Genomic DNA, 22,847 nt, shown 5'->3' with positions numbered 1-22,847 from the left:
ATAATTTCTACGACTTACAGATACAAAATAATATTTTTTGAAATTTCAACAAAACTTAGAAAAACTTGTGCCAAACGCATGATAAAATTTCATCAAAACTTTACCCAAGAATATTTGGAAACTTGACACCAAACGCTTTCGTTTTGCCACTAAATCTCGATGGGTCAACTCTTTACAGGAGCGCTCAGTTTTACCACTTATCAAATATAATTCTTTTTTACCTTAATAAGTGGTTCAAACTAGTGCATTTTCATTTTTCTAATGATCGTCCATATCAATTACTCTCAGTTTCAAACAAATGTTTCGTGCTATGATTAATTCATCTCAACTTTATTTGTTCTTACCTATTAATATCTTAGGAATTTATTTTGTTGCATTTGTTGTGATCATAATTTGATTATTATATAAAACCGGTCATGTCAATTGGGTATACTTACCAATCGACTTTAGGGGGTGATATGACGAGACATATTAAATGTAGGCTCATGAAGAAAAACACGACCAAAATGTCACCAACAACTGGTACAAGCTTACAATTCCTTGCTTGACCAACATATATAATTTTAATTAATATATATATATATATAGACAGAGAGAGAGAGAGAGTAACATACATACATATCATTTTCAAATTATTTAGACCAAAGCAGGTAGGTTTCTTGCCATTGAACTAATTAGAAGCCAGGCCATACACCCACACGTGAGGTACCTAAAACTAGTCTAAATTCAAAGGTGTGACGTGGAGCTTTATTCTCACCTTGTGTAATTATTACTACTGTCAAAATTAAACTGAAATTAAAATTAATTAAAGAAAGTAAACAGGCATTTGACACACGGACGCTATAATGCTTGACTTTAAAGGAGACAACAAAAAAAATACTACCTACTTATTGGACTAACAACAGTTTTGAGAAACAATTTGCTGTTCCATTATTTCACAAAAATACGGTAATTAGTCAAAATCAAAAGAAAATGTGGGTTTCATTAATGGCGATCATGGAAATTACGTTATTGTAACTCTATTTGTGCGACCTCATTCACATAGTTAATCCCATACAAGGATAAAGAAAGTGGATATTCATTGTTTACATCTTATCTTATCTTCTCAAACTCCACTTATCAGATTATACTGACTTTATTGTTATTGTCGAAATTTATGTTATTACAGTGAAAGGCCTTTGGGAGGTTTCAAAAATCAAAAGGCCTTTAGGTAGCGTGTGTACAGTAAAAATAGAATCAAATTGGGAAGGAGACAAAATCATGGGATCTGCATGTTTTTATTACACTGCCAAAACACGGATCATGCAAATCCTCCTCTGTTTCTGTCTTTATCTCTATTTCATCTACAAGTCTTTCTCTAGTACTACCATATACAACGAGTTTAATTTAGTACATTCAAATTCTATATATATAAAAAAGAAAAAACCCTGAAATATTACACGGATTAAGGAGGAGTGTTGCAAACTGTAATATAGGATTATTATATAAAACTTGTCAAATTATGATGAATTTATATATTAATTTTGTTAGTATGCTGACTTAGAACCTATTACGATTTTAGGATCATTTTAAAATTATCTAGATTTATATGTTAGTAAAAGTATAAAGAAATGTTATTGTTATTATTATTACTAAACTCTTTTTTTTTTGTAACTTTTGTTTTTATACTAAACGTAGGAGGTCGCACCAGCACAAATCTAATATATGTTACTTTTTATATTTTAATTTATGTGACACAGATGAAATTTGGAAAGTCAACCAATTTTTTTAATTATTTTTTTCAAATATTTTAAGTTGTCAATTTTTGTTTTATGATTTTTAAATATTTTTAGTTGTTAATTATTGTGATTTAAAGTATATTTTACGTAATTTTCAAATCATATATGTTCTTTCATCTGTACTAATTTATGTGACATCGATAGAGAGTCAACCATAATTTTTATATGTTTTTAAAAATATTTTAAGTTTTAAGTATTGTGATTATAGAAATTTTAGTGTAATTTTCAAATATATAATGTATTTTAAAATTTGAAGAGTTGTCTGCTTGTACTATCTTATTAGATAGTGAAATATTTTATAGTTTTAATTATTGTGATTCATAATATTTTTAAGTTATTTTCAAATATATAACAAAAAAGATTAAATTGATATTATTGTGTTTTGTAGTGCTATTAACATAATTAATAAATATATAGCGAATTAAAAAAGAAAATAAGATAACTAAATTAAAACAGAAGGGACTTTTGAGCCGAGGGTCTTCCGGAAACAGTCTCTCTATCTCCATGAGGTAGTGGTAAGGTCTTTGTATATTCTACACTCCTCAGACTCAATTTATAGAATTTCACTGGGAATGTTATTGTTGTTAAATTAAAACAGAAAAAATTGATTTTTTTGGAGTGAACTCCTTTGAAAGCACACAGCTCAAGCAGGCACGTCAATCACGAGCTGTGTGCTTCAAGCCTCTTCTATATAGTAGTAACGTATAACGATGAACTGAGTCGAACTTAATTAGAAATACATGAATAATAAATATTTATATAGCAAAATCAACTTATTTGAGATTGAATAAATCACCCAAATTCTATTACTATATATTAATAGTTCGTTAGAAAAAGGATTCTTTATAAAGTTAAATTCATAAACTAATAGCAATATTTATTTTTGTAAACGGGGTTTGGTATTAATTAGGCTTAGGTCTCCCTAAATTAGGGATGAAGTCACTTTCTAATCTTAATTTACTTTACTTAAATTTTCATTGTTAGAAGCAACCAACACTTCTTTTTAGTGAGATGAGGCTTGACTTTCTGCATATTTACAAAATTCTTTCACTCATTAAATACATTAGTATTCAATTAAGTAAAAAAAGCAACTTAAGGATGTTTAGGGAAGTGTGTTAATAAGTCTATAATCTTATAGGTTTACTGTAGAGTTGAGTCAGAAAAGTGGGAAAAAGGTGAAAAGGGTGGTCAGCACAGCACGCTTTGCTTATTGAACCAAAAAAAACAGCAAAATAAATATGTTAGTGGTTGCGTGCGTTATGCTCCAATTCCGTTTTGCTGTTTTAAGGGACTGAAGAGAATCTCCTCTACCCCTATATACATATACATATACATAGTCTCTCTCTCATTTTTCTAGCTTCCTTCTATTTACATCTTCTCCATTATCTCTCATATGCTTTTGTAGTCTTACTCTTCAAGCTCATTAACTCTATAATTAGTTTTTCTTTGTCTTTGTGGTTTTTCTTTTCTTTGGGTTCTTGATTTGACAAAGTATTAGTTAATCATATTTGTGGGTTCATCAAGACATAAGAGTTTTTTTTGCCTCCCATCAATATGTGGGTATTTGTAAGCTTTGGTTGAGATTCAAGGTATAACAAGTATCATCATCTTTCCATATCTTTACATTTCCTAAGTTCTTCAATGTGAAGTTTCATGTGACCAGAACAATTTTTGTTTTTATGCAGGAAGTTTTTTTTTAGGTGGAATTATCAAACAGAGTTGGTCGAGTATTTCTTTATTCTTGTAGAAAATGGAAGGTTATTCAAGAAAATGGCTTATACGAAGAGGTGAAGAAACAAATCATGGAAATTCTGAAGAAAAAAAGCTTGAGTTAAGGCTCGGTCCTCCAAACGGAGACTGGTCTTGTAGTGAAAAAGATGAAACCCTTTTTCCATTTAGTTACAACATCTCAAAGGGTAACCATGCCCAGAATTTTTCTTCATTTCTTCAGCTTCAATCAACGGCACAGAGCCAAAGCCTGAAGGTACAGGAATCACCACAGACAGGCTGCACCAAAACAGCAGATGTACAGAGCACAGAGAAGAAAAAAGCATTTTCACAAACAGCTACTGTGCATAACAGCGCTCAGAAAAGGTAACTCAGCTTTTTGCCCCTTATTTCCTTTTTTTAATTTTTTGACAGAGGATATTCACTACTGTGGTCCATGCAACAAATGTTTTCTTTCACCTAAGTAATAATATTGTCTATTCTATAGTGTAATGTCATCTTGCTTTCTTTATTCATTGCATCTACTTTTGAAGGAAAAAAAATACAAATTGAATTTTATTTTATATTTTAAGGTCATTATTGATAACATCTACAGTAATGCTATTTTGTTTTGTTATATTAGTCAAGCAAATGATTTTTTTTAATCTATTCCGTGCCTTAGCTATTTTTGTGATGTTGTGCAAATTTGTTGAATCATATTAGGAGCCGGGTTTCTTTTGTTTGTTACAATATCCTTTTCGTGTTATAACATACATCATTCCGTATACACAACTTTTCATTTACCAGAAATTCAGGAAATTCATTCCTTATTTTAGCATATTTTCATGGATTTAAGTTATATATATTGATCGCGTGAAAAGGCTATTACAATTTATGATCCGCACCCAAGGGTGTGGCCTCATGGTCAACATACCGGGTTGAGGTGGTCTTTAGCATAGACTAGAACATTAGATGATGTAACATGTAGAATTAGTTGAAGTGTATGCAAGCTGACTCTTACACCACGGTTATCAAAATAAATAAATTAGGATTGTTGCAAGTTATTCTACTTCTCAAGTATGCAATATCAACTTTTACTTGTTATAGTGTCAATGTAACCAGTAGGCGTAAAAAATCAATATACCGCGAACAAAACTTAGGGGCCATTTGGTTTGAAACCAGGATATCCCGATCAAAACCCTGACTATAACCCTTTATCCCATGCTGATTTTAGCTAACACCTTCAACTTCAACAAAACATGGGATTAATTTAATTTCAAAATTTGAATCGGGATAATCCACCTAATCCCATGAACCGAGCGGCCTCTAATTTTGTACACACAAAAATGACTTTGTGAGAGTTGTCTTAGTGGTGGTTTAAATTTTGCTTTCGGCTATAATTTAAAGTTGGTGGGGCTATTGTATATTGTTTTTTAGACTAACTTGTGCTGTTGCTTCTTTTGAAAAAATAAAAGGACTGCACCAGCACCAGTAGTAGGTTGGCCTCCAGTTCGTTCATTTAGGAAGAATCTTGCAAGTAGCAGCTCTGTGAAACCTGCAGTTGAGTCACATAATGTGGTCCCAAGTAAGAGTGCCAACAAAAAACCAATGGAAATTTGTCAGAAAGGATTATTTGTTAAGATCAACATGGATGGTATTCCTATTGGAAGGAAAGTAGATCTCAAAGCTTATGACAGCTATGACAAGCTTTCTTCTGCTGTTGATCAACTTTTTAGAGGCCTTCTTGCAGGTTAGTTAATTATCTACTCTTTGCAATTTAAAATGTTTATTTTTTAGCGCACTCTGTGGATAATGGGCTCTCCCTTTACCCTTCCCTACTTATATACTTGATCTTGGATCATGTGACTTGAGCTTAACCATTAAAAAATCTTGATTTTAAAAAGGTTCTCGAACTTAAAAATGTTTGAACATGTGACTTGTGCCTAACCATTAAAAATCTTGATTTTAAGAAGGGTTCTTGAACTTAAAAATTCTATCTTCATTTTGCTGCTTTGTTAATTAGCTCAAAATGATCCATCTGCTGGTGGGAATGAGAAGGAGGAAGACGGGGAAAAAGCGATAAGTGGTTTATTGGACGGAAGTGGGGAATATACTCTTGTATATGAGGATAATGAAGGTGACAGGATGCTTGTTGGGGATGTCCCTTGGCAGTAAGCATTTTAGATCTCTCTCTACCTATGAATCTGATACCCTCACTTAAATTATTGTTTTCCCTTTTAATATTCTGATATTTGTATTACATTTAGCTGCACATTTATCTGTCTGATATCTTTTATTCTTTTACTGTGAAAGAATTCCTAGGCTCTTAGCTATCCTACATATATAGGACAAAAAAATGAATCTTTTAATAATGTGTCATAGTCTCAGTGGCAGCTCCAATGCCTTCTAGTCATGATGGTAATCTGATAAATCAAGCCAAAAAATTAAATGTATATGGCATTTGGTGACCTTAGTATTGACTTTGGAGATTATTAGTCTTCAAGATTACTATTTATTCCTGTAGTTATTTTATCGGTCTGTTCTAATATTTCAACTTGGGACATTTTCAGCATGTTTGTGTCCACGGTGAAAAGGCTGCGTGTGTTGAAAAGCTCTGACCTATCTACACTTACACGTGAGTTTCAAATTGTTACTCTATTTGATTTGTTTATACTACAATTCCTTTGCTCCAAATTAAACTTGAGAACTAAAATTGGCACTTTAAATTGCTTGTTTCAGGTGGAACTAAGCAGCAGCATTAGCTAACCTACTGATACGAATGAGCTAACGAGATGTAGAGTCAACATATCTGAGAGAAAAGAGTGACATGTTTTGTATGGAATTTGAAGTTTTTAATTGTTGAAATAGGTTGCAGAAGCAAAAAATATTGATGTAAATTAATTATGAATATTGCTGCTAATATTTGTGTTTTTGGAAAGGCAAAAGAATTATTGCTTTCTTATGATTGATTGTGCTACAAGTTCTAATGGTGTTACAAATTAAAACCTAAACTGTTCTCTCATTGATTAGCCCTTCACTAGAACTACGGGTGTCAAAATGAGCTTAAATATAGGTAAATTATCCAATCTGTTCAAACTTTTATGGGTTGGATTCAAGATAATTTAGATTGGATTATTTTTCAACTCATTCAAGCCTTAACTTATTTTAAAAGATTTTCACTGGAGTCTAACTTAATCTTCAATTTCAACTCGTTTTAAGGCTTTTTATTTGCATTGGTGTAATGTATATTCTCATATTAAAGGTATGAATTACTATCTAATTTATATCTTTTAGGATTAATCTAACCTATTTGTAATTTTTTATTTTTATTTTCTTATGTTGAAATTCTGGTTATAAAAGATATATAATAATATGCTAAAATTATTGAAATTAAGTGGGTCAAATTGGACTGATCATGACCCAACCTGAATTTGAGCCCAATCTATTTGAGCCCAAAGTAAATTTGGGCGGGTCAATGATCCAACCCGATTTTTATTTCAATTTATTTTAATACTCTCAATTTTAACGCAACCCGTTCATTTGACACTCCTAACTAGAACCATAGTTTCATAATTTTGCATAAACATCACAATTTTGTCTATTATAACAAGAAGGAATTTTGTCTATTATAACAACAAATCTAGTAGAATTTCACTTCCAAGTGGGGTGACTTTTATGGAATATAGTATTAAAAATATTTGCTTGACACTCTTCACATTCCATCATTTAATTACAGAATTTCTTATTCCAATATTTCACCACTTACCTCTCTTTTACTCTTTAGTTTTCCTGATCTCAAAATGCATTTCTTTCATATATGTTTTAACTACAAAAGATATGAATATGTGATCTATTGATCCTTTGTATACAGTTTTAACTCTATAGGACAACATAATTTCCTTTTATAATGATAGAAAGAATTTCCAAATTTGTACAAAATAAATTGGACTCTTCCATCATTCTGAACACAGGCCACAGCAAAGGAGCAACACTTGAAGAAAGGTTGGAATCAAAGAGTTTGGGGTAACAATCTCAAACACCAAGTTCAAATCCAAACATAATTCTTAGTTTCTGTTGGTAAAGTTATGTCCGTATATATATACGGGATGAATTAGTTGAAGTACACACAACTTATAGGACTGTTATAAAGAAAAATGATAAAATTAAAAATCAATCGATGAAAATTCTGTACGCTCTCAGTAAATGATTGAAAATCATCCTTTATCCATTGAAAATTCTGTGCTTATGGAGGCACTTCTAGGAAAACTTTCCTAGTGATAAAAGTTAAAAGTAGCTGCTGGGGAAAATTATTAACTTCATTTGATGGTACAATCAAGGAGAGAAAATAAAGGAAAACGCTAGAGAGAAAAAAGTAAAGGCTATAGATAGTTTCCTCTAGCAAGATGAAATGGATTTGGTCACACTCCTAAGATTGATTTTCAAGGTACAGTGAGTGAGAGGCAGCAAGAAGAGCAGCACCAATGCCAGAACCATCATTGGAGTGCACAAAAACAATGCTCGTTGCCAATTCCTCTCCGAGCAATTCCTTCAAAGAGTTCTCTAGGCACATCCTATATTCTGTGTAGTGCTCATACAACCCGCCATCCATGGCTATAACCGTCCTTTCTGAACCACCCTGCTTAGGCGTATCTCTTCCCATCTTTTTCAAGATACCCAATACCCCTGCAGCTGCAAGTCTTGCCCCACGTGTTGCTACGATGTTGCTCAGCTCAACCACTAATCTCCTTGTCTTCAAGGACGTATTAGATATCTAAATCGCGGAAGAAAAAAAATATATTAAAATAGCTTCAATCTCTTCTTCCTGCAGTTATCATATTTGATTATCATTAAGGCACTTTTGTCGAATAATTTTTCTGTATACGTGTATCGATTTATTGTTTGATGTCATCTTAGGGGCTAAAACCTTGCAATTTACTGCCAGCGAAAATTTCTATTTAATTCATCACTATCTAATACAGAGATACTTCTTCAGTTTTTGATCACAGCAAGAGAAATTTATCCAGTTTTTAGGTCTATTGGTTCGTTCCTCAATGTCCTGGCTATTCACGGAACGTGACATGCAGATGATTAATCATCTGTTTCCGAAAGAAATGAAAGAATTTCTTGGGAATCCTACAAGATCCGTTCGTTCTTTTTTCTCTGATAGATAGTTAGAACTTAGAACTTCATCTGGGTTCGAATCTTACTAAGAGGTCCACTAGAGATCAGAAATTGTTGAAGAAACAACAAGATCATTCTTGTCCCGGTAGGGTAAGGCTGCATACACACCATCCCTCCCCTGACCCCACTAATGGGAGTACACTGGGTATTATGTTGTTGTTGTTCTAACTTTTTCAGTCTTTGTTTCAATGAGTGACAGAATTGAAGAGGTGATATTGTTCACCGTGTATTCTCCTGAAAGTTACTCTACAAGGAAAGATGGTATATGTTGTACCCATAGGCAATGAGGAAACCAAAAAGAGGCCCTTGTTTTATTTTCTACAGTATAAAGACATAGCAACATTTCTTTGTTTGGTAACGGTCCAAAGACAACAATATTTACCTCTAATATATCCTTCAGCTTTTCACCAACCACTTTCAGATCAGAGGATGTGTCATGATGCATAGCAGACATATCAGGGGTCCTGCATATTGTTTAACATTTTTATCAGAGGAGCTGTTTGAATGTTGGATAAACAGACAAACAAGACACACATTCAGGGACCACGAAAACTAGAAAGGACATGTGATGCAAGTGAATTAGAAACTAAAATTCAATTACATGGAAGGATTTCTAAATGCAAATACCATCACATTATTTAGGACTGATTTGATCATCCAGAAACATCTGTAAATACATATGCTTCCTCGAAACTTAAATCTGCCCATGTTCCACTCTTTATTCATTATTATCCAGACATGTTCCAGAGAGAAATCGATATTGACTTGCAAGATTTTCATCTAATTACAAAGTGAAAATCAATATACAAGCACTTAAGCCAACAGTCCACTAGAGAGGTGAAAAAGGATTTGCCAAGCTTATTGATCATATGAGGACTTCAGCCCTGTGCATAGAATTAATGAAGATGTTTCTCAGGTTTTTTTATTTGTTTTAATAATCGTGGTATCCGGGATAGCTTGCATGCACCTCGACTAATTCCACAAGATACTTGCTACCTCCCACCTGCATTCCAAAAAGGCTTGGACAGATGGAAGAGACCACCTAATGTTTTTCACTCCACTAGGATTTGAACCTGAAATTTCATGGTTCTCAACCCACTTCATTGACCACAAGGCCACCCTTGGATGTGCTTTTTAGGTGTTTAATAAAGCAATTAGCTTTAAAAGATTATTCATCAGATTCTTAAGTTACAAAGAAGTACCTTAACACAAATGGATCCTTGAGCTTTGGAGGGACCTCATCACCAAAAACGCCAGCTTCTTCAGCCATCTTGAGTAGAACTCTGCGTAAAATTTCTCCCAAGTACATGCCAGAGGTCATCTTCTCAAATATCTGTTAGGATGAATGGAAATATTCCTCAGGTGCATCTACATAATCGCAACATAAAGCCAGCCTACAATAAGAAGTTACAAAAATAGACGAACAAGCACCTGTTCACCAGGATTCAAACTCTCATTATCCAATGCATGATCATACTCTGTCAAGGGAAGATGGGATGACCTAAAATTACCCCATTCCATATTGATAACCTAGAAAGAAACACATGATGCATTTAGCAACTATTTCTGCAACAGTATTAGAGCGTGAGAGAGAAGCAGATCAATAGCTACTGAAAAGATCCCAACCATTTCACCAGATTTGGGCACAGGACCATGCCACTTTGGAATTGCCTGCACACGTTCCACATAAGCTGCATTGGTCCCGGTACCTAAGATAACAGCAACAGCTACATCCTTTTGCGTATATTTACCACCAGCCAACGTTCCAACGGTATCATTCACCTTTCATTAAAACATTAATCAATATTTTACAACTAAACAGTACTAGCATGCTTTTCTGATAAGTACTTCTATCAGTATCCTTTTTTTCCCTCTCATACACTCTTAAAAGGAATAATATTCTGTGGCACCAGATGAACTCACCAGAGCTGAGACCCGCATATCGACGCCTTTTCTTTTCATAGCTTTTGTGAGTTCTCCAACAACATCTTGGCCAACCTATGTCCAAGCAACTAGCACAAACTTAGATCCGTTGGGCTTTTATGCAAAGGACATTTCAAGTGCCCATTTTAGCAAAGAAAGGCGCAGACGATTAAATAAAACAGTGCCTCTGTGTGTGTGTGTGTAAGTACTACAACAAAAAATAACTAGACGCACAAAAGATACTGTTTACGGAACTGGAAAAATTGCAGTTAAGTGATACATGAAATGAGAGAAAACATATGGTTTTGAAGTTTATGATTCAGATGGAGTGATGCAGTTATTTCTCATCTAGATTTAGTGATTAGTTTCCTATGCAAAACTTGATAGTGCTTGTATTGAAACCATCTACAAAGAGAAGCACCAAACTTAGGTAGCACCTAACATTCAGCACTTATCAGCAGCGTTGATAACACTGCTTCCATATATGCTGATGAAATCTTAAAATTTCTACTATCAAAGTATTCTTTCAGGCCAAACATATTTTAGCATCTCAGCCTAACACATTTTGAAATATAAATCAGCAGGTTGTTTCAGTACTAGGATAGCCAAACCGTTCACTCTATATATGTTAATCTTCAGAACTAGTAGAAAATAATCTGAAATCAAATTGGAAAGAACACAACCAAGCTGCAAAGAGTGGATGGCCAGAATTACAAGGAACTACAATAAACAGGAAACACAAAGTAGCAAGGACAATGCCTACCGCATCATCAATAGAGAAGCCTTTTGTCCACCGCATAATTGTCCCAGAGTTGATTGAAGTCTGCATTACTGGGAATGAGAAGGTGAAACCTAGTTCTCTCTGCTTACCAATAGGCTGATGAAATTTTTCCTCTTCCTCAGCAACAAATTTTGCAAGCTCTGCCGCAATATAATCAAAAAGTGCCTGAAATCATGTCAATTTTAAGAGGTCGAAAGGAACAAAGTTCATCAAGATAGCAGGCTACAACATCTCAACAGGTCAAGTACTTACATCTGAAGTCCCAACCATCAAACTTGGAGGAATTGATGCCTCAGCAAATTCTTGATGAATAATACCACCATCTTTTCCGCCCAATTGCACTCGCAATACTCGAAAATTTGTTCCACCAAGATCCAATGCATAAAAGACGCCAGCTTCATCACTAAATTAAAAGGGTATTGATGGAACAAACATTTAGCATATCCTCAGTTCATAATGGGCTTAGACCAGCAACCATACAGAATACTTCAAAGCACTTTGAATAAATATGATTGATAACACAACTTGGCTGTTGACTCTTTTGGCAGTTTAAAAGAGCACCGTAATACTGACATTCTGGATAGAACAATAGCTGCAAATCACACATCATAACCACTGCAAAGAAATTTACTTCAATCGCATATTGGAATGACAATGCTCAGCACATCAATTTCAACTCAGGATATGTCCAGGGGATGTCGGGGGAATTTGAGGAGTAACTTTATAATAGTGAGCAAAATTCAGTTACTGCTAATAAAGTTTCTCTGTGCTGGATTACAGCTCTTTCAACGTCATAGTACCTCACTGAGTAGCTTAATAATACACGGAAGATATGCAAAACAGTAGAAAACGAGAAAATACAAGTATCATGTAGAGAAAGACTGATTTTTTCATACATTCCAACTTCCTCAACTTCACGGAAAATATATCCAAATACTCCCCAATACTTGACATATAAAACATAACCAACATTAAGAAAGACTGTTTTTTTAGTACATTCATACTCTCCAAAGCTTGTCCCGATTGACTAGAGATTATGAATATATGCCTAAAGTTTAATCTGAGATCATCCTAAACCAAAAAAAGAAGAAGCAAAATAGCCTTTTTTTAGTTCCGGTGTTACTGCAACATTCCTATTTTGATCCTTGTAATATTCGACTAAGCATATTTAACCTTCAATTAAGTAATTTGCGCGTTTTCAATCCAAAATGCTTTGGAACAGTACGTTTGACAAATCAAGTTCAACACAGCATCCCCAAGACCCCAAATCTTTTGGTTTCTTAAAATCTACTAGAGCTGAACCGGAGAGCATCAAGTTTCAATTTTGAGATTTCTCAAATGGTTAGTCAAGTAACAGTTATAAAAGTAACTTTCTTTGTTGAAAAAAAATTGAAATCAATAAAGAAATGTGACTTTATGATCTAATAACTATTAGTCATCAAAACAAAAAAGAGATTCATTATTTTTCTTTCTACCAATGAATTGATGGCACCCATCATTAACGACAAATCACCGCTAGATTTCAATCGATAGAAGCAATGAGTAAAAAAGAGCACGAACCCAGTTGGTAGATTATCGACGTAGGTAATAAGCATCTTGAGCTTGCTGCCGCCTTCAGAGGCAAGTCCGGCGTGCATCTCGACGGTCATAGCATCAGCGACTTGCTTAAGCTTTGCATCTTGGGTTCTACACTTTTCCTCAAATTCACGAAGAATAGCCATAGCACGACCCCATTTGCTAGATTTCCGCATCCGGTGGTTCACTATTAACGCCGCCACAGCACACACCGCTGCTGCGCCAACCACGGCGGCTGCCACCGTCGCTTTCTTCATTTTATTTGGCCGGAATTTGAGGTTGGCAAAAAGTTGGTCCACTGAGAAAAAAAATTTAAAAAAAAGAAAGATTTGTGCCTTTTAAGGACAAATAATAATTCGTTAGGAAGGAGATCGGATCAAAGTAGAGTTCAGTAATTGAATGAGAAAAAAGGGAGGAATTTAAGGTTAATTTGCAGAATGGATGAGGATATATTTACTCTATTTATTACCAATATAGATTTTCATAATTTAGCTTTTAATGAGAGTTAATACTAAAACAGAAAATGACAAAAATAAACTCTTTTATATGTTTGGTGGTTGGTATGATAAAACAGTAAAAAAAATGTCTTCTATGTTTAATGAATTGCTTTATTTAAGGGAGAAACAATCTTCCTATTTTTGCAAAGTAAAAGTACAATAATAGCCTGAATATATTATTATATTTTTTATGGTTAATTTATAATAACTAATTGAGTACATTGTAGATTTGATTTGTTTTTTTTTTTTTTTACCCCCCATTTTGGAGGATTTATAGTGTTTCCACACTTCCCCTCCAGTGTGACTCGAACCCAAGACCTACCGGTAAGAAATTGACTAATAATTTCTTTCTTCGATCCAAAAATATCTAATACCAAAATCTCACGATTCAAATTCGGGTGTGATGGAACTCATCTCAACCCACCGAGACAAGTCAGCTTAATACCCAATGAAAAATAAATGCGGAAGAAAATGAAATAAATCAAAATTTAACTTAATCAAAAACACATAAAACAAACTCAAATTCCCCTAAGATTGGTTGTCATGTGTACAAGCCACTAATACATTACCGAAGTATGAAAAAAAATACAGTCACAATGTCTTTGTCTCGAGAATAGGACTAAAACATATTAAAGGAGTGAGAGGTGTCCGCTAGATGGATGTAACAGTTACCTCAACACTCGAGATGATAGCTTCGGATGTGATATAAAACGCGAGAAGATCAAGTAAGTCCAGGCTTACAACCTACACAAGCGTAGAAGCAAGGGGTGAGTACCAAACAACACGGTACTCAGCAAGTGGATAACTAAAACAAAGCATATCTCGATAGATACAAGTAATCATGTCATCCTAACTGAACCTCCTCAACTACAACCTGCATAAAACCAGCCCAACTCTATACTCTACACAATAATAACAATACATTCTACGAATATTCATCGGTAGTCTTATCAAGTGAATCATATCAAGTCAAATTCAACATATACAGAGCAATAAGTGGTAAACACGAATTCACAAATATCAACAAAATGCGATGCAATGCAATGAGATGATGCATGTCTGTCCTATCGGTACACGTCCGCTGAATTACAGTACGAAATCCATGGGGGACATTTCTGTCCATGTCACCTGCCACGGAGTGTGTGGCCCGTCCCCTCAATATACATATCCTGCCACAGAGCGTATGGTCCGGCCCCTTTGTTTCATAATACCTGTCACGGAGCGTGTGGCCCGACCCTTTTGGTTCATATTATTTTCAGTCTCAGCACAGTATATCAGAACCAATGCAATCAAGTCATGTTCATATGATTCACGATAATAACATGACAACAACAATAATTTTTTCTATCTCACATCAACATAGTCATTTCATATGTCCAAAATAAACTCATAATCACAACATATCAATTCCACCAATACATGCCATTGGATCACCATTTTATATCCCTCATCTCCATTTTTAAGGTCAATCATACAGTCAACAACCTAGTTCAATTCTCATTACCCCCAGTACACATAACACGAAAATACAAGTATCTACAAGTTTAAACTGAGATTTTGAAATTCACTTGGCTCAATTAAATTGAATAATCACTTTAAAGCTTGAGCCTTTCGTAACGCTTTTGAATGATCAAAATCTGTTCAAATACATAATCTTCATAAGAATATGAATTCAATGACAACCATATTGCTATATTTATTTTCGGATAAAAAATTAGGTCAAAAAGTCATCCAGTCATTGAAGTCAAATCTGAAATTTTCTTTCCGATTATGTTCACTCATGATAAAATAAATTCACATGTCAAATTTCAGCTAAACGGATCATTATTCGACCCCCAAATTTCAGCTAGGGTCATATAAAAATATATTCATAATCACATAAAAATTTAATAAAACGGATGAGAAAAATTTCTTCCGCTTTCTCGTTCTCTCGTTTACCTCTGATGGCATAATGCCATCAGATTATATATATATATATATATAAAATATTTTTTTTTCATTAACATGAAAATCATGTCACTCATTCTCACAAGTCATAAATTATTTATAAAAGTTAAAATTTAAATAGGAAAATCAACAAAAGTCACAAAATAAGGTCGTTACATAAAAGTGCTCAATTATTATAAACATAAATAATTAAAAATATTTAATGAGATTATTTTAAACTTAAACCTTAAATATAAGAAATTATTTGAGATTTATAAATTTATTTATATATATCATGTGCTATGTATATATTGAATTTCGACAAGCATGGTAATAAATAGTACCTATGAATTATTCGCAACCAAATGAAGTAGGAATAGCCAACCTTTTTTTCTAAATGAACACTTCATTCTTTCCTTATTATATTTGCTCATATATAATGTGGAGAACAACAAATTTGCACCAATTTATCATCAAATTTATTTTTTCCCAAGATTTTATATTTTGTGGGATGTCGATGTAAGAGCAGCCAGCCAAAAACGTCCCTTTTCCCCTACGTTTGTTGGGATGGGAGTAGGGCAATATAAGAAATATCACATCAGGTATCTTTCTCTGTTTTTAATTTTTATATTTTAGAAATATATTTATTTGGTTAAGCTGCATATATTATTAATATGAAAATTTTACATAAATATATTTTTCAAGCATCTAATTTATCAATATGGCTGAAGTATGACTATTGATACACTTTGTTGTATATGTAGTGTATAAATAAGTATATTATATGTATAAAATATTCATTATTTATACATTGTATATATATTCAATAAACTATATGTCTAAATGATATTTGACTATAATTTATCCTATTAATATATATGACATTTTCCTCTCTTTTTTTCTTATATTTTTTAACAAAATAATACATTGTTCAAACACATCGACATTTTCATCTAATAATAAGAATACAACAATATATAATATGAAGGTCAAACTAACATTACAAATTCAGACCTTATAGAGATAAAGAAGTAATCAATCTATTATCTCCAATTTCGAAACACACACTTATATGTTCCTAGAAAATTTTTGTAATAAAAAAAATCATTCAAAAATTCTTTTATCTCTTAATTATTACTCTAATTATAATTATTTTTTTTTAAAAAGGGTAGAAATGCATCGAGGTGATGATGTAGTCACCTATAAAGCACAATATGAATGGGATACACCAAATTAGAGACCTTTTTCTTAGGTTGATCAAAATGGAAATTACGTGCATAAATTCTAATACTATTAAATTCTCATTTTCTTTTACTTTACTTTTCAATATTATTAGAAAAAAGATAAAACGAAAGAGTCTCTCAACTATTCTGTATTTTTGACCACTACATTACCATTTACCAAAGCAAAAGGTTTGACATTTAAAACTCTTACTTTGACTTTTAAACCTTTTACTTTGACCACTCACAACTTTAATAAGTACCATCGTTGACCCTTGAATTGCCATTTCTCATGGATGCGATCATGGTACAATTAAAGGTATGTAAGCCAAATTGTCAAATCAAAGCAAATCAAAAAAAATATATATTTATGGTTTGATTTGATTGATTTGGCATTGAAAAAAATTAAATCGATCATTGTTGGTTTAATTTGATATTAATAAAATAAAAATCAAATTGAATTCAAATCAAACCAACATAATATATATATATAGTTATTTTTTTTATACACACAAAAAATATTTATTATAATATACTTTTGTAAGTATTTGTTAAATTAGTTTATAACTCTCGATGTTTACATATATTATTTCATATTTAGGCTTGTAATATGACTAAAAAAAATTGACATGTGTTGTGTCTTTTCGTAAGTTTTTTCTATGTTCTCTTAAGACAATGTCTCGAAGATGACATTGTATATCTTATTTTTTTTTATTTATTTTTTCAAGTGTTTTTGAAATGTCATTAAGCAATATAATCACACGATTAAGGGAACAACCTTCAGCTAAAAATTTGAAATGCGACATTAAATCACACAATCAAGAAAACAACCTCTTCAATTTAATCTATTTTTCAATCACAGTGTGATTGTAAAAAAAATTGAGAAAACCAAAAGAACCGACTAAAATAAAAACCGAAAAAACCGACATTAGATTGATTTATTTGGTTTATAAGTTTAATAAACCGACATAATTGATTTGATAATTTTTTAATGAAAAATCAAACCAAACCCATCTATGTACACCCCTAACTACAATCGCATAACATTTATTGTTTTCGAATCAGTTTGCATATATTCAAAGACAAAGTCACGATTTAAAATTTATGGTTTCAAAATTATATTCTTTGTAAATTAATAAAATATAAATATTCAATGAATTTCTCAAGACAAACATTAACTTGAAACCAAAGTTACTAAAGACAAACATTAACTTGAAACCAAAGTTACTAGGTTCGATCCAATCAATAACATATTCTAGCCCCGCTCCTGTGTTTTACCTCTATTGATTCCACGGAATCACTACTTTATATAATATTTTTTTATTATAATAAATTTTAACCTGAGATCTCGCAGTTCACCTTTCATTCCACATCCGAAAACGAATCTTCAGAACGCCAGACACGGGCAAAGAAAAAAGAATTTTCATGAAGCTCAAAAGTTAATATTGGCCCAAACTATAATCAACACAAAAGCCCAACTCAGTTGCATATCCAAAAGGACTGGGCCATTCGCGGCCCTTTGAATTTCGTAAGTTATACGAAATCACGCTGACAGCCCACATGCCCCAACGGTCATATTTCTGAAATTTCAGGTTTAAAAATAGTTATGCTACCTACTCTTAACGGTCATCTTCTTCATTCCTTTGTTACTCCCCCAACTGTTCATATATACCAAAACTTTTCAAAAAAAGTTGGAAAGAGGAGCAATTTCTGAAATCTGAAGAAATTTATATTTGATTTGTCCACCATGGATATCGGTACTACTGCACGGAAAGGGACTTCACCATTGAGCTCTCCCAGTCGTTCGCTTTCTGGTATGTTGTTATTCCCTTAATCATGAATATTTACACTCATTAAGTTCGCCCATAAATTGGGTTCTTGAAACCCTATCAACTTCTTTAAAAACCCCAACTGTCTACAATATCATATGTTTACTGTGAAAAGATCCGACTATGAAGTAAAATTTGAAATCCAAGAATACTTATAGTTTAGCTGTATTCATCACAAATTGTCTTATCTTATTTTGTTGATGATGCTTTCTTTTTTCTACTAACAGAGTCAAGAGAAACGAATGAAAATGAGCAGCCACTTATTAACCAGAAACCCGTGACTAAGAATTTCATGTCACCCACCATATCTGCAGCTTCCAAAGCTTCAATTCCAATTCGAAAGAAAATTTTGGCAGAAAGGAACGAACTTTCCAGCTCTTGTGAAAGCCTTCCTCCTCACAAAGCCTCAAATCTTGGGTCTAAAACCAGTTCCCTAAATTCGACCTCGCATCGTTCTGGAAAATTACCTATTTCCTCCTACAGTTATGCATCTGAATCTGACAATGATCAAGAAAACAACTCTGTTGTTGATTCCTCCTATAAGCCATATGACCCTCTTACTAATGACCTCGGCCCTAGGCCTAAGTATCTTCGATACCAGCCGAATAGGCGTCGTGGGACCGTTCTTGATCTTCAGAAATCTGATGATAATCAAGGGTCATTGCAGCAAACTCAAGATCCCTCAAATCTACCAGAAGAATGTAACCTGGAGCCAGAGAATGATGAAGATTTGGTGGAGGATAGCATTGAGGATGATGAAGAAGAAATAGAAGAGGAAGTGGACCAGGAATGGAGTTTGAAAGGGGTTTTCAAGATTCTGCTTTTACTGGTTGTTTTCTTTCTGTCAGGATCAAATTTATCATCCATGGACTCCGTGGTGAGTTCAGGTTCTGGCGATATGATTCGCAAGAACATCTTTGAAGCTGTTTTCCACGAAGTTTATGGGACTGGAAGTGTATATGTGGATGAGCCAGAGTATTATCAAAGTGGTTTTCTGGAATTGAGTCAAAGAGAGGTTAATTATGAACTTAAAGCAGTCGAATTTGTTGAAGATATTTTGGAGCTGTTGGAAGTGGAAAGTGTTGAAATGGAGGAAACAACTGAACCACAGAAAGGACCGAGTGCGGATATTGATATTGATCAGGACGACATGGAGGTCGAAGTTATTCATAGTGTTGTACGTGGTGATGAAGAGGAGGAAACCATGTCAACAACTGCTGATGAAGTTACTAATTCCAATGAAGTGGATGAGGAAGAAGTTAGAGATTTTGATGATCAGCTGCAGAGGGATCAAGCTCTTGAGAAGCAAGATCCTGAGCAAGAGAACCTTGAAGTATTGACTGATGACATTTCAAGTACTAATGCAAATGAGCCCAAATTTGAGCTAGCAGAAGATGACAACAAGGTTGAGTATGTTGAAAAGATCTCACATGAACAAGCTGATGAAGCAGAAATATCAGAGACAGTATCAGAAGGAGCTGAAGAAATTGAAACAGAAGTTGAAATCAGCAATCTTGGCACTGAAATAGAGTCGGAGAATGCTGAAGTCAAAAAAATTGGACCAAGTAACACTGTTATTGTTGTCGGAGTTTCAGCAGCTTCAGTGATTTTGATGGCCTCCCTGGTTATCATCTATGTTACAAGGAAACCAAAAGCTTCAATTGGAACTCCTCAAGCTGCAATACCCAAAACTTCTAGTGTTATTGCTAGTATTGAAGGTGAATTCTTAGAGAGGAAAACTGAAGCTTCTGTAAAGGTTTCATCTTTGCAAGAACCACTGAATGATCCCTCAGAAAATCGCAGGAACTCTCACTTTGAGAGAACACCTGCCATTGGATCCATTACACAAGCTTCATCTTTGTGTGGACCAACGGAAGAAGCATCGAAAGAGATCAGCCACATCAGTGCACCAAACATTGAACTACTAGGTGAAATGATTGTTGGAGAAGTCAGCAGCTCCCTTAGAAGCTGTTTTAGGAAAAACAGCATGCTTGAAGCAGAAGGGAGCAACACTAATTTATCTAAAGGTGGTGTTTTACCTCCTGCTCAACCATCTGTTGTGGATCATTCTATAACAGATTCTCCATCATATGGAAGCTTTACAGCTGAAAAGAAGAAGATCTTGAAGAAAAAGGTATGCTGCAAAATTAAGTTGATCTTTAGTGTAGATCTTCCTTGTATTAGGATAAAAGCTACAATCTCTAACTATTTTACTTGTAAAAGCAGGTGGAGAAAGATGGAGAAGAGATCAAGAAGGTGTTGACAACCCCAGTAAGGAGATCAAGTCGAATTCGAGATCGTATTGGCATGTCCCCTTGAATGATTCAATCTACTGTAGGAGTTTTTGTTTGTTTAGTGGAAACAGCATCTCTGTTGTTTCATATTCTTTGGTCTTCTTTCAGATCAAATTCTAGGAATTATGTACTAATGTATGTATCAAGTGCAAAAAGCATTGGATATGTAACTTGTAGGAAATAATTATCTTAACTTTCAATGGAGAATTCACTTATCTTGATCTCACTCTATTGGTCTTGAGGATTTTCAGTATCTACACTTAAGTTAGGGAATGAAGATCAATTCCCATTCTCTCTGGATTTTTGGGATGTGAATTTCTGATGGGATCCAAATATCTGCAGAACAATTTCAGAAAATTAAAAACAACAATAGAGTTTGTTATCACTGTTTTTCTTGTCAGTCTCCATTGAACTTACAAAGCCAAATAATAATCCAAAAATGCAATAACATATCCGAAATTGAAGTATACACAACTCTTTCTTACTCGATAAATCTCTCTGCTTGAATAAATACTACTCTTTCCTTATTTTCTTTCTTTCCACTACACACTACATCCTATGTTCTTGCACAGGAAATAGAGGGGGCCTGCTCCTGCCGATAAAACTTGCCTTTCCATTAGTAAAAGATGCTGAAAATGATGAGTTCCTTGAGGCTTTCTTCAATATTGTCGCCTTAGGAAGAGTGTATGATTTGTAAGAATCTAATCCAGCACCATAGCTCTTGCAAGACTTCATTTTTCTCCTGAAAGGTGATTCCTTCTTAGCAAGATCTTCTAAGCTTGTCACTCTTGACAAAGATGTAAAAGACTGTGATTTCCCTTGATAAAACTTAGATAATCCCCTCCTGCAATTCATAAACATCAAAAAAGTTATAAGCTTTTCACCATCAATTTTCTCATTGTAACAAGATTCTTTCTTTTTAAACTTCGTGACCAATCAAACATTACGAAGAGGAGTACTTACTTGATGGGTAATTGTGACATGAGGGATGATAAGTCATACAAAGCTCCATCATCAGAAATAGGTGAACAAGAAGAGGGTGATGAAGATGCATCATCTGTTGTGTCTAGTGAGGATGAACAACAAGATCCATTAGAGATGTTTGATGATCCTTCACCAATGGATGATGAAATTGATGATGAAGATGAGTGGCTCATGTTATCACAAATCTCACCATGATGATCTAATTCATGTCCTTCATCTATCATCCATAATTCATGCTGATCTTGATTCTTTTCCATGTGATCAAATTTTCTTGATTCTTGAAAATTGGATAAGCAGATTTAAGATAAGAAGATAATAATAACAATGTGTGAGTTAGCAAAAAGCTTTAGTCTTTATCTTTTATACATATAGACACATGCAATAGAAAACATGGGATTGTTTGTGATTTCTAGAAAGGCATTTATATATTGTGAGCATGTAGAAGAAGATAATGTGTGGATATAAATTAACATTTACTTTTTAAGACTTTATGACAGCTAAGAACACAGAAACTTGCGTCACACCCCCAACTAATTACCGACACTTGTCAAACAACAAATGTTAACCACACAAATCGTTACACGCACAAATACAAAATTAAAATTTGAAATTTATGAATTTCCGTTTTCATTATTGACTTTCCAATTAATATTTTGCATATACGTAACAACTTTTAACATAAATAAACGATCTTTTAAAAAAATTATTGAATTCATTTGAATTTATAAATTGAGCTCGTACACGTGTCAAAAAGTGAAGTAGGTAACACGGCAAGAAAATGGAACATTGTTGTGATAGTAAAGGAATTTTTGATTGAGATAATAATTTTGAATTGAATGAAAAAAATAATATAAGAAGGCCTTATCCAGAGATTCGACATTATCTTGTCGTATGGTTTGAAATAAATGTCTTGACTTTAAAATTGCACTAAGTTAGAAAGAGGATAAGCTCTATGACTATGAAATTATTATTATGATATATATTAGCCACCAGTATCTGAGTCATCAGCTAAGTCCACAAATATAAAAATAATAAAAAGCATATTGTGCTTTTACTGCTTTACGATAAGAAGCAAGTTGTAGATATAATCGTTGACTAGGAGACATGGGGGCCATTCTTGCATGCCACTTTTCCTACCTACTTTATCCTTCT

At 33.5% G+C, this 22,847-nt stretch overlaps 4 protein-coding genes across 5 annotated transcripts; 2 read left to right on the top strand and 2 right to left on the bottom strand.

The window, feature by feature from the left end:
• The first annotated feature begins 3,183 nt into the window (after positions 1-3,183).
• LOC129896089 (auxin-responsive protein IAA26-like) lies at positions 3,184-6,450 on the top strand. The gene is made up of 6 exons (XM_055971912.1): positions 3,184-3,367; positions 3,464-3,872; positions 4,961-5,235; positions 5,509-5,656; positions 6,056-6,120; positions 6,225-6,450. Exons 2-6 carry the CDS (start codon positions 3,529-3,531, stop codon positions 6,245-6,247), a joined length of 855 nt encoding a protein of 284 aa, XP_055827887.1. The 5' UTR covers positions 3,184-3,367; positions 3,464-3,528; the 3' UTR covers positions 6,248-6,450.
• Positions 6,451-7,685: 1,235 nt separating this feature from the next.
• Positions 7,686-13,392, bottom strand: LOC129895991 (hexokinase-1). Its single transcript, XM_055971797.1, has 9 exons — positions 12,931-13,392; positions 11,623-11,773; positions 11,353-11,535; positions 10,590-10,664; positions 10,293-10,448; positions 10,098-10,196; positions 9,869-9,999; positions 9,049-9,130; positions 7,686-8,256 (listed from the first exon to the last, which is right to left on the bottom strand). Exons 1-9 carry the CDS (start codon positions 13,200-13,202, stop codon positions 7,912-7,914), a joined length of 1,494 nt encoding a protein of 497 aa, XP_055827772.1. The 5' UTR covers positions 13,203-13,392; the 3' UTR covers positions 7,686-7,911.
• Positions 13,393-17,779: 4,387 nt separating this feature from the next.
• On the bottom strand, positions 17,780-22,093 carry LOC129895992 (protein OXIDATIVE STRESS 3-like). Of its 2 annotated transcripts, XR_008767893.1 has the most exons (3): positions 21,675-22,093; positions 21,197-21,555; positions 17,780-21,047 (listed from the first exon to the last, which is right to left on the bottom strand). XR_008767893.1 is itself a non-coding variant. In XM_055971798.1 (2 exons), the coding sequence occupies exons 1-2, from the start codon at positions 21,950-21,952 to the stop codon at positions 21,261-21,263; spliced, it is 573 nt and encodes a 190-aa protein (XP_055827773.1). In that variant the 5' UTR covers positions 21,953-22,093; the 3' UTR covers positions 21,069-21,260. The 2 variants fall into 2 exon arrangements, 1 of the variants encoding a protein (XP_055827773.1); XM_055971798.1 differs by lacking the exon at positions 17,780-21,047 and having other exon boundaries at positions 21,069-21,555.
• On the top strand, positions 18,317-20,937 carry LOC129895990 (uncharacterized). Its single transcript, XM_055971796.1, has 3 exons — positions 18,317-18,402; positions 18,645-20,551; positions 20,644-20,937. Exons 1-3 carry the CDS (start codon positions 18,336-18,338, stop codon positions 20,734-20,736), a joined length of 2,067 nt encoding a protein of 688 aa, XP_055827771.1. The 5' UTR covers positions 18,317-18,335; the 3' UTR covers positions 20,737-20,937.
• Positions 22,094-22,847: the final 754 nt, after the last annotated feature.

The sequence above is a fragment of the Solanum dulcamara genome, chromosome 7 (genome assembly GCF_947179165.1).
Source record: "Solanum dulcamara chromosome 7, daSolDulc1.2, whole genome shotgun sequence".
NCBI lineage: Eukaryota > Viridiplantae > Streptophyta > Magnoliopsida > Solanales > Solanaceae > Solanum > Solanum dulcamara.
Note: the sequence above shows the minus strand (reverse complement) of the source record. Positions and strands in the feature narration are given on the sequence as shown.

Coding starts and splice junctions, on each gene's coding strand:
- LOC129895992 (XM_055971798.1), bottom strand. CDS start 21,952: ATGGAAAAGAATCAAGATCAGCATGAATTATGGATGATAGATGAAGGA. Junction 21,556..21,674: donor ATGTCACAATTACCCATCAA/GTAAGTACTCCT, acceptor TATGAATTGCAG/GAGGGGATTATCTAAGTTTT.
- LOC129896089 (XM_055971912.1), top strand. CDS start 3,529: ATGGAAGGTTATTCAAGAAAATGGCTTATACGAAGAGGTGAAGAAACA. Junction 5,236..5,508: donor TTTTAGAGGCCTTCTTGCAG/GTTAGTTAATTA, acceptor TTTGTTAATTAG/CTCAAAATGATCCATCTGCT. Junction 5,657..6,055: donor GTTGGGGATGTCCCTTGGCA/GTAAGCATTTTA, acceptor GGACATTTTCAG/CATGTTTGTGTCCACGGTGA.
- LOC129895991 (XM_055971797.1), bottom strand. CDS start 13,202: ATGAAGAAAGCGACGGTGGCAGCCGCCGTGGTTGGCGCAGCAGCGGTG. Junction 11,536..11,622: donor TGATGGTTGGGACTTCAGAT/GTAAGTACTTGA, acceptor ACATGATTTCAG/GCACTTTTTGATTATATTGC. Junction 10,000..10,097: donor GTTTGAATCCTGGTGAACAG/GTGCTTGTTCGT, acceptor TCATCCTAACAG/ATATTTGAGAAGATGACCTC.
- LOC129895990 (XM_055971796.1), top strand. CDS start 18,336: ATGGATATCGGTACTACTGCACGGAAAGGGACTTCACCATTGAGCTCT. Junction 18,403..18,644: donor TCCCAGTCGTTCGCTTTCTG/GTATGTTGTTAT, acceptor TTCTACTAACAG/AGTCAAGAGAAACGAATGAA. Junction 20,552..20,643: donor AGAAGATCTTGAAGAAAAAG/GTATGCTGCAAA, acceptor TTGTAAAAGCAG/GTGGAGAAAGATGGAGAAGA.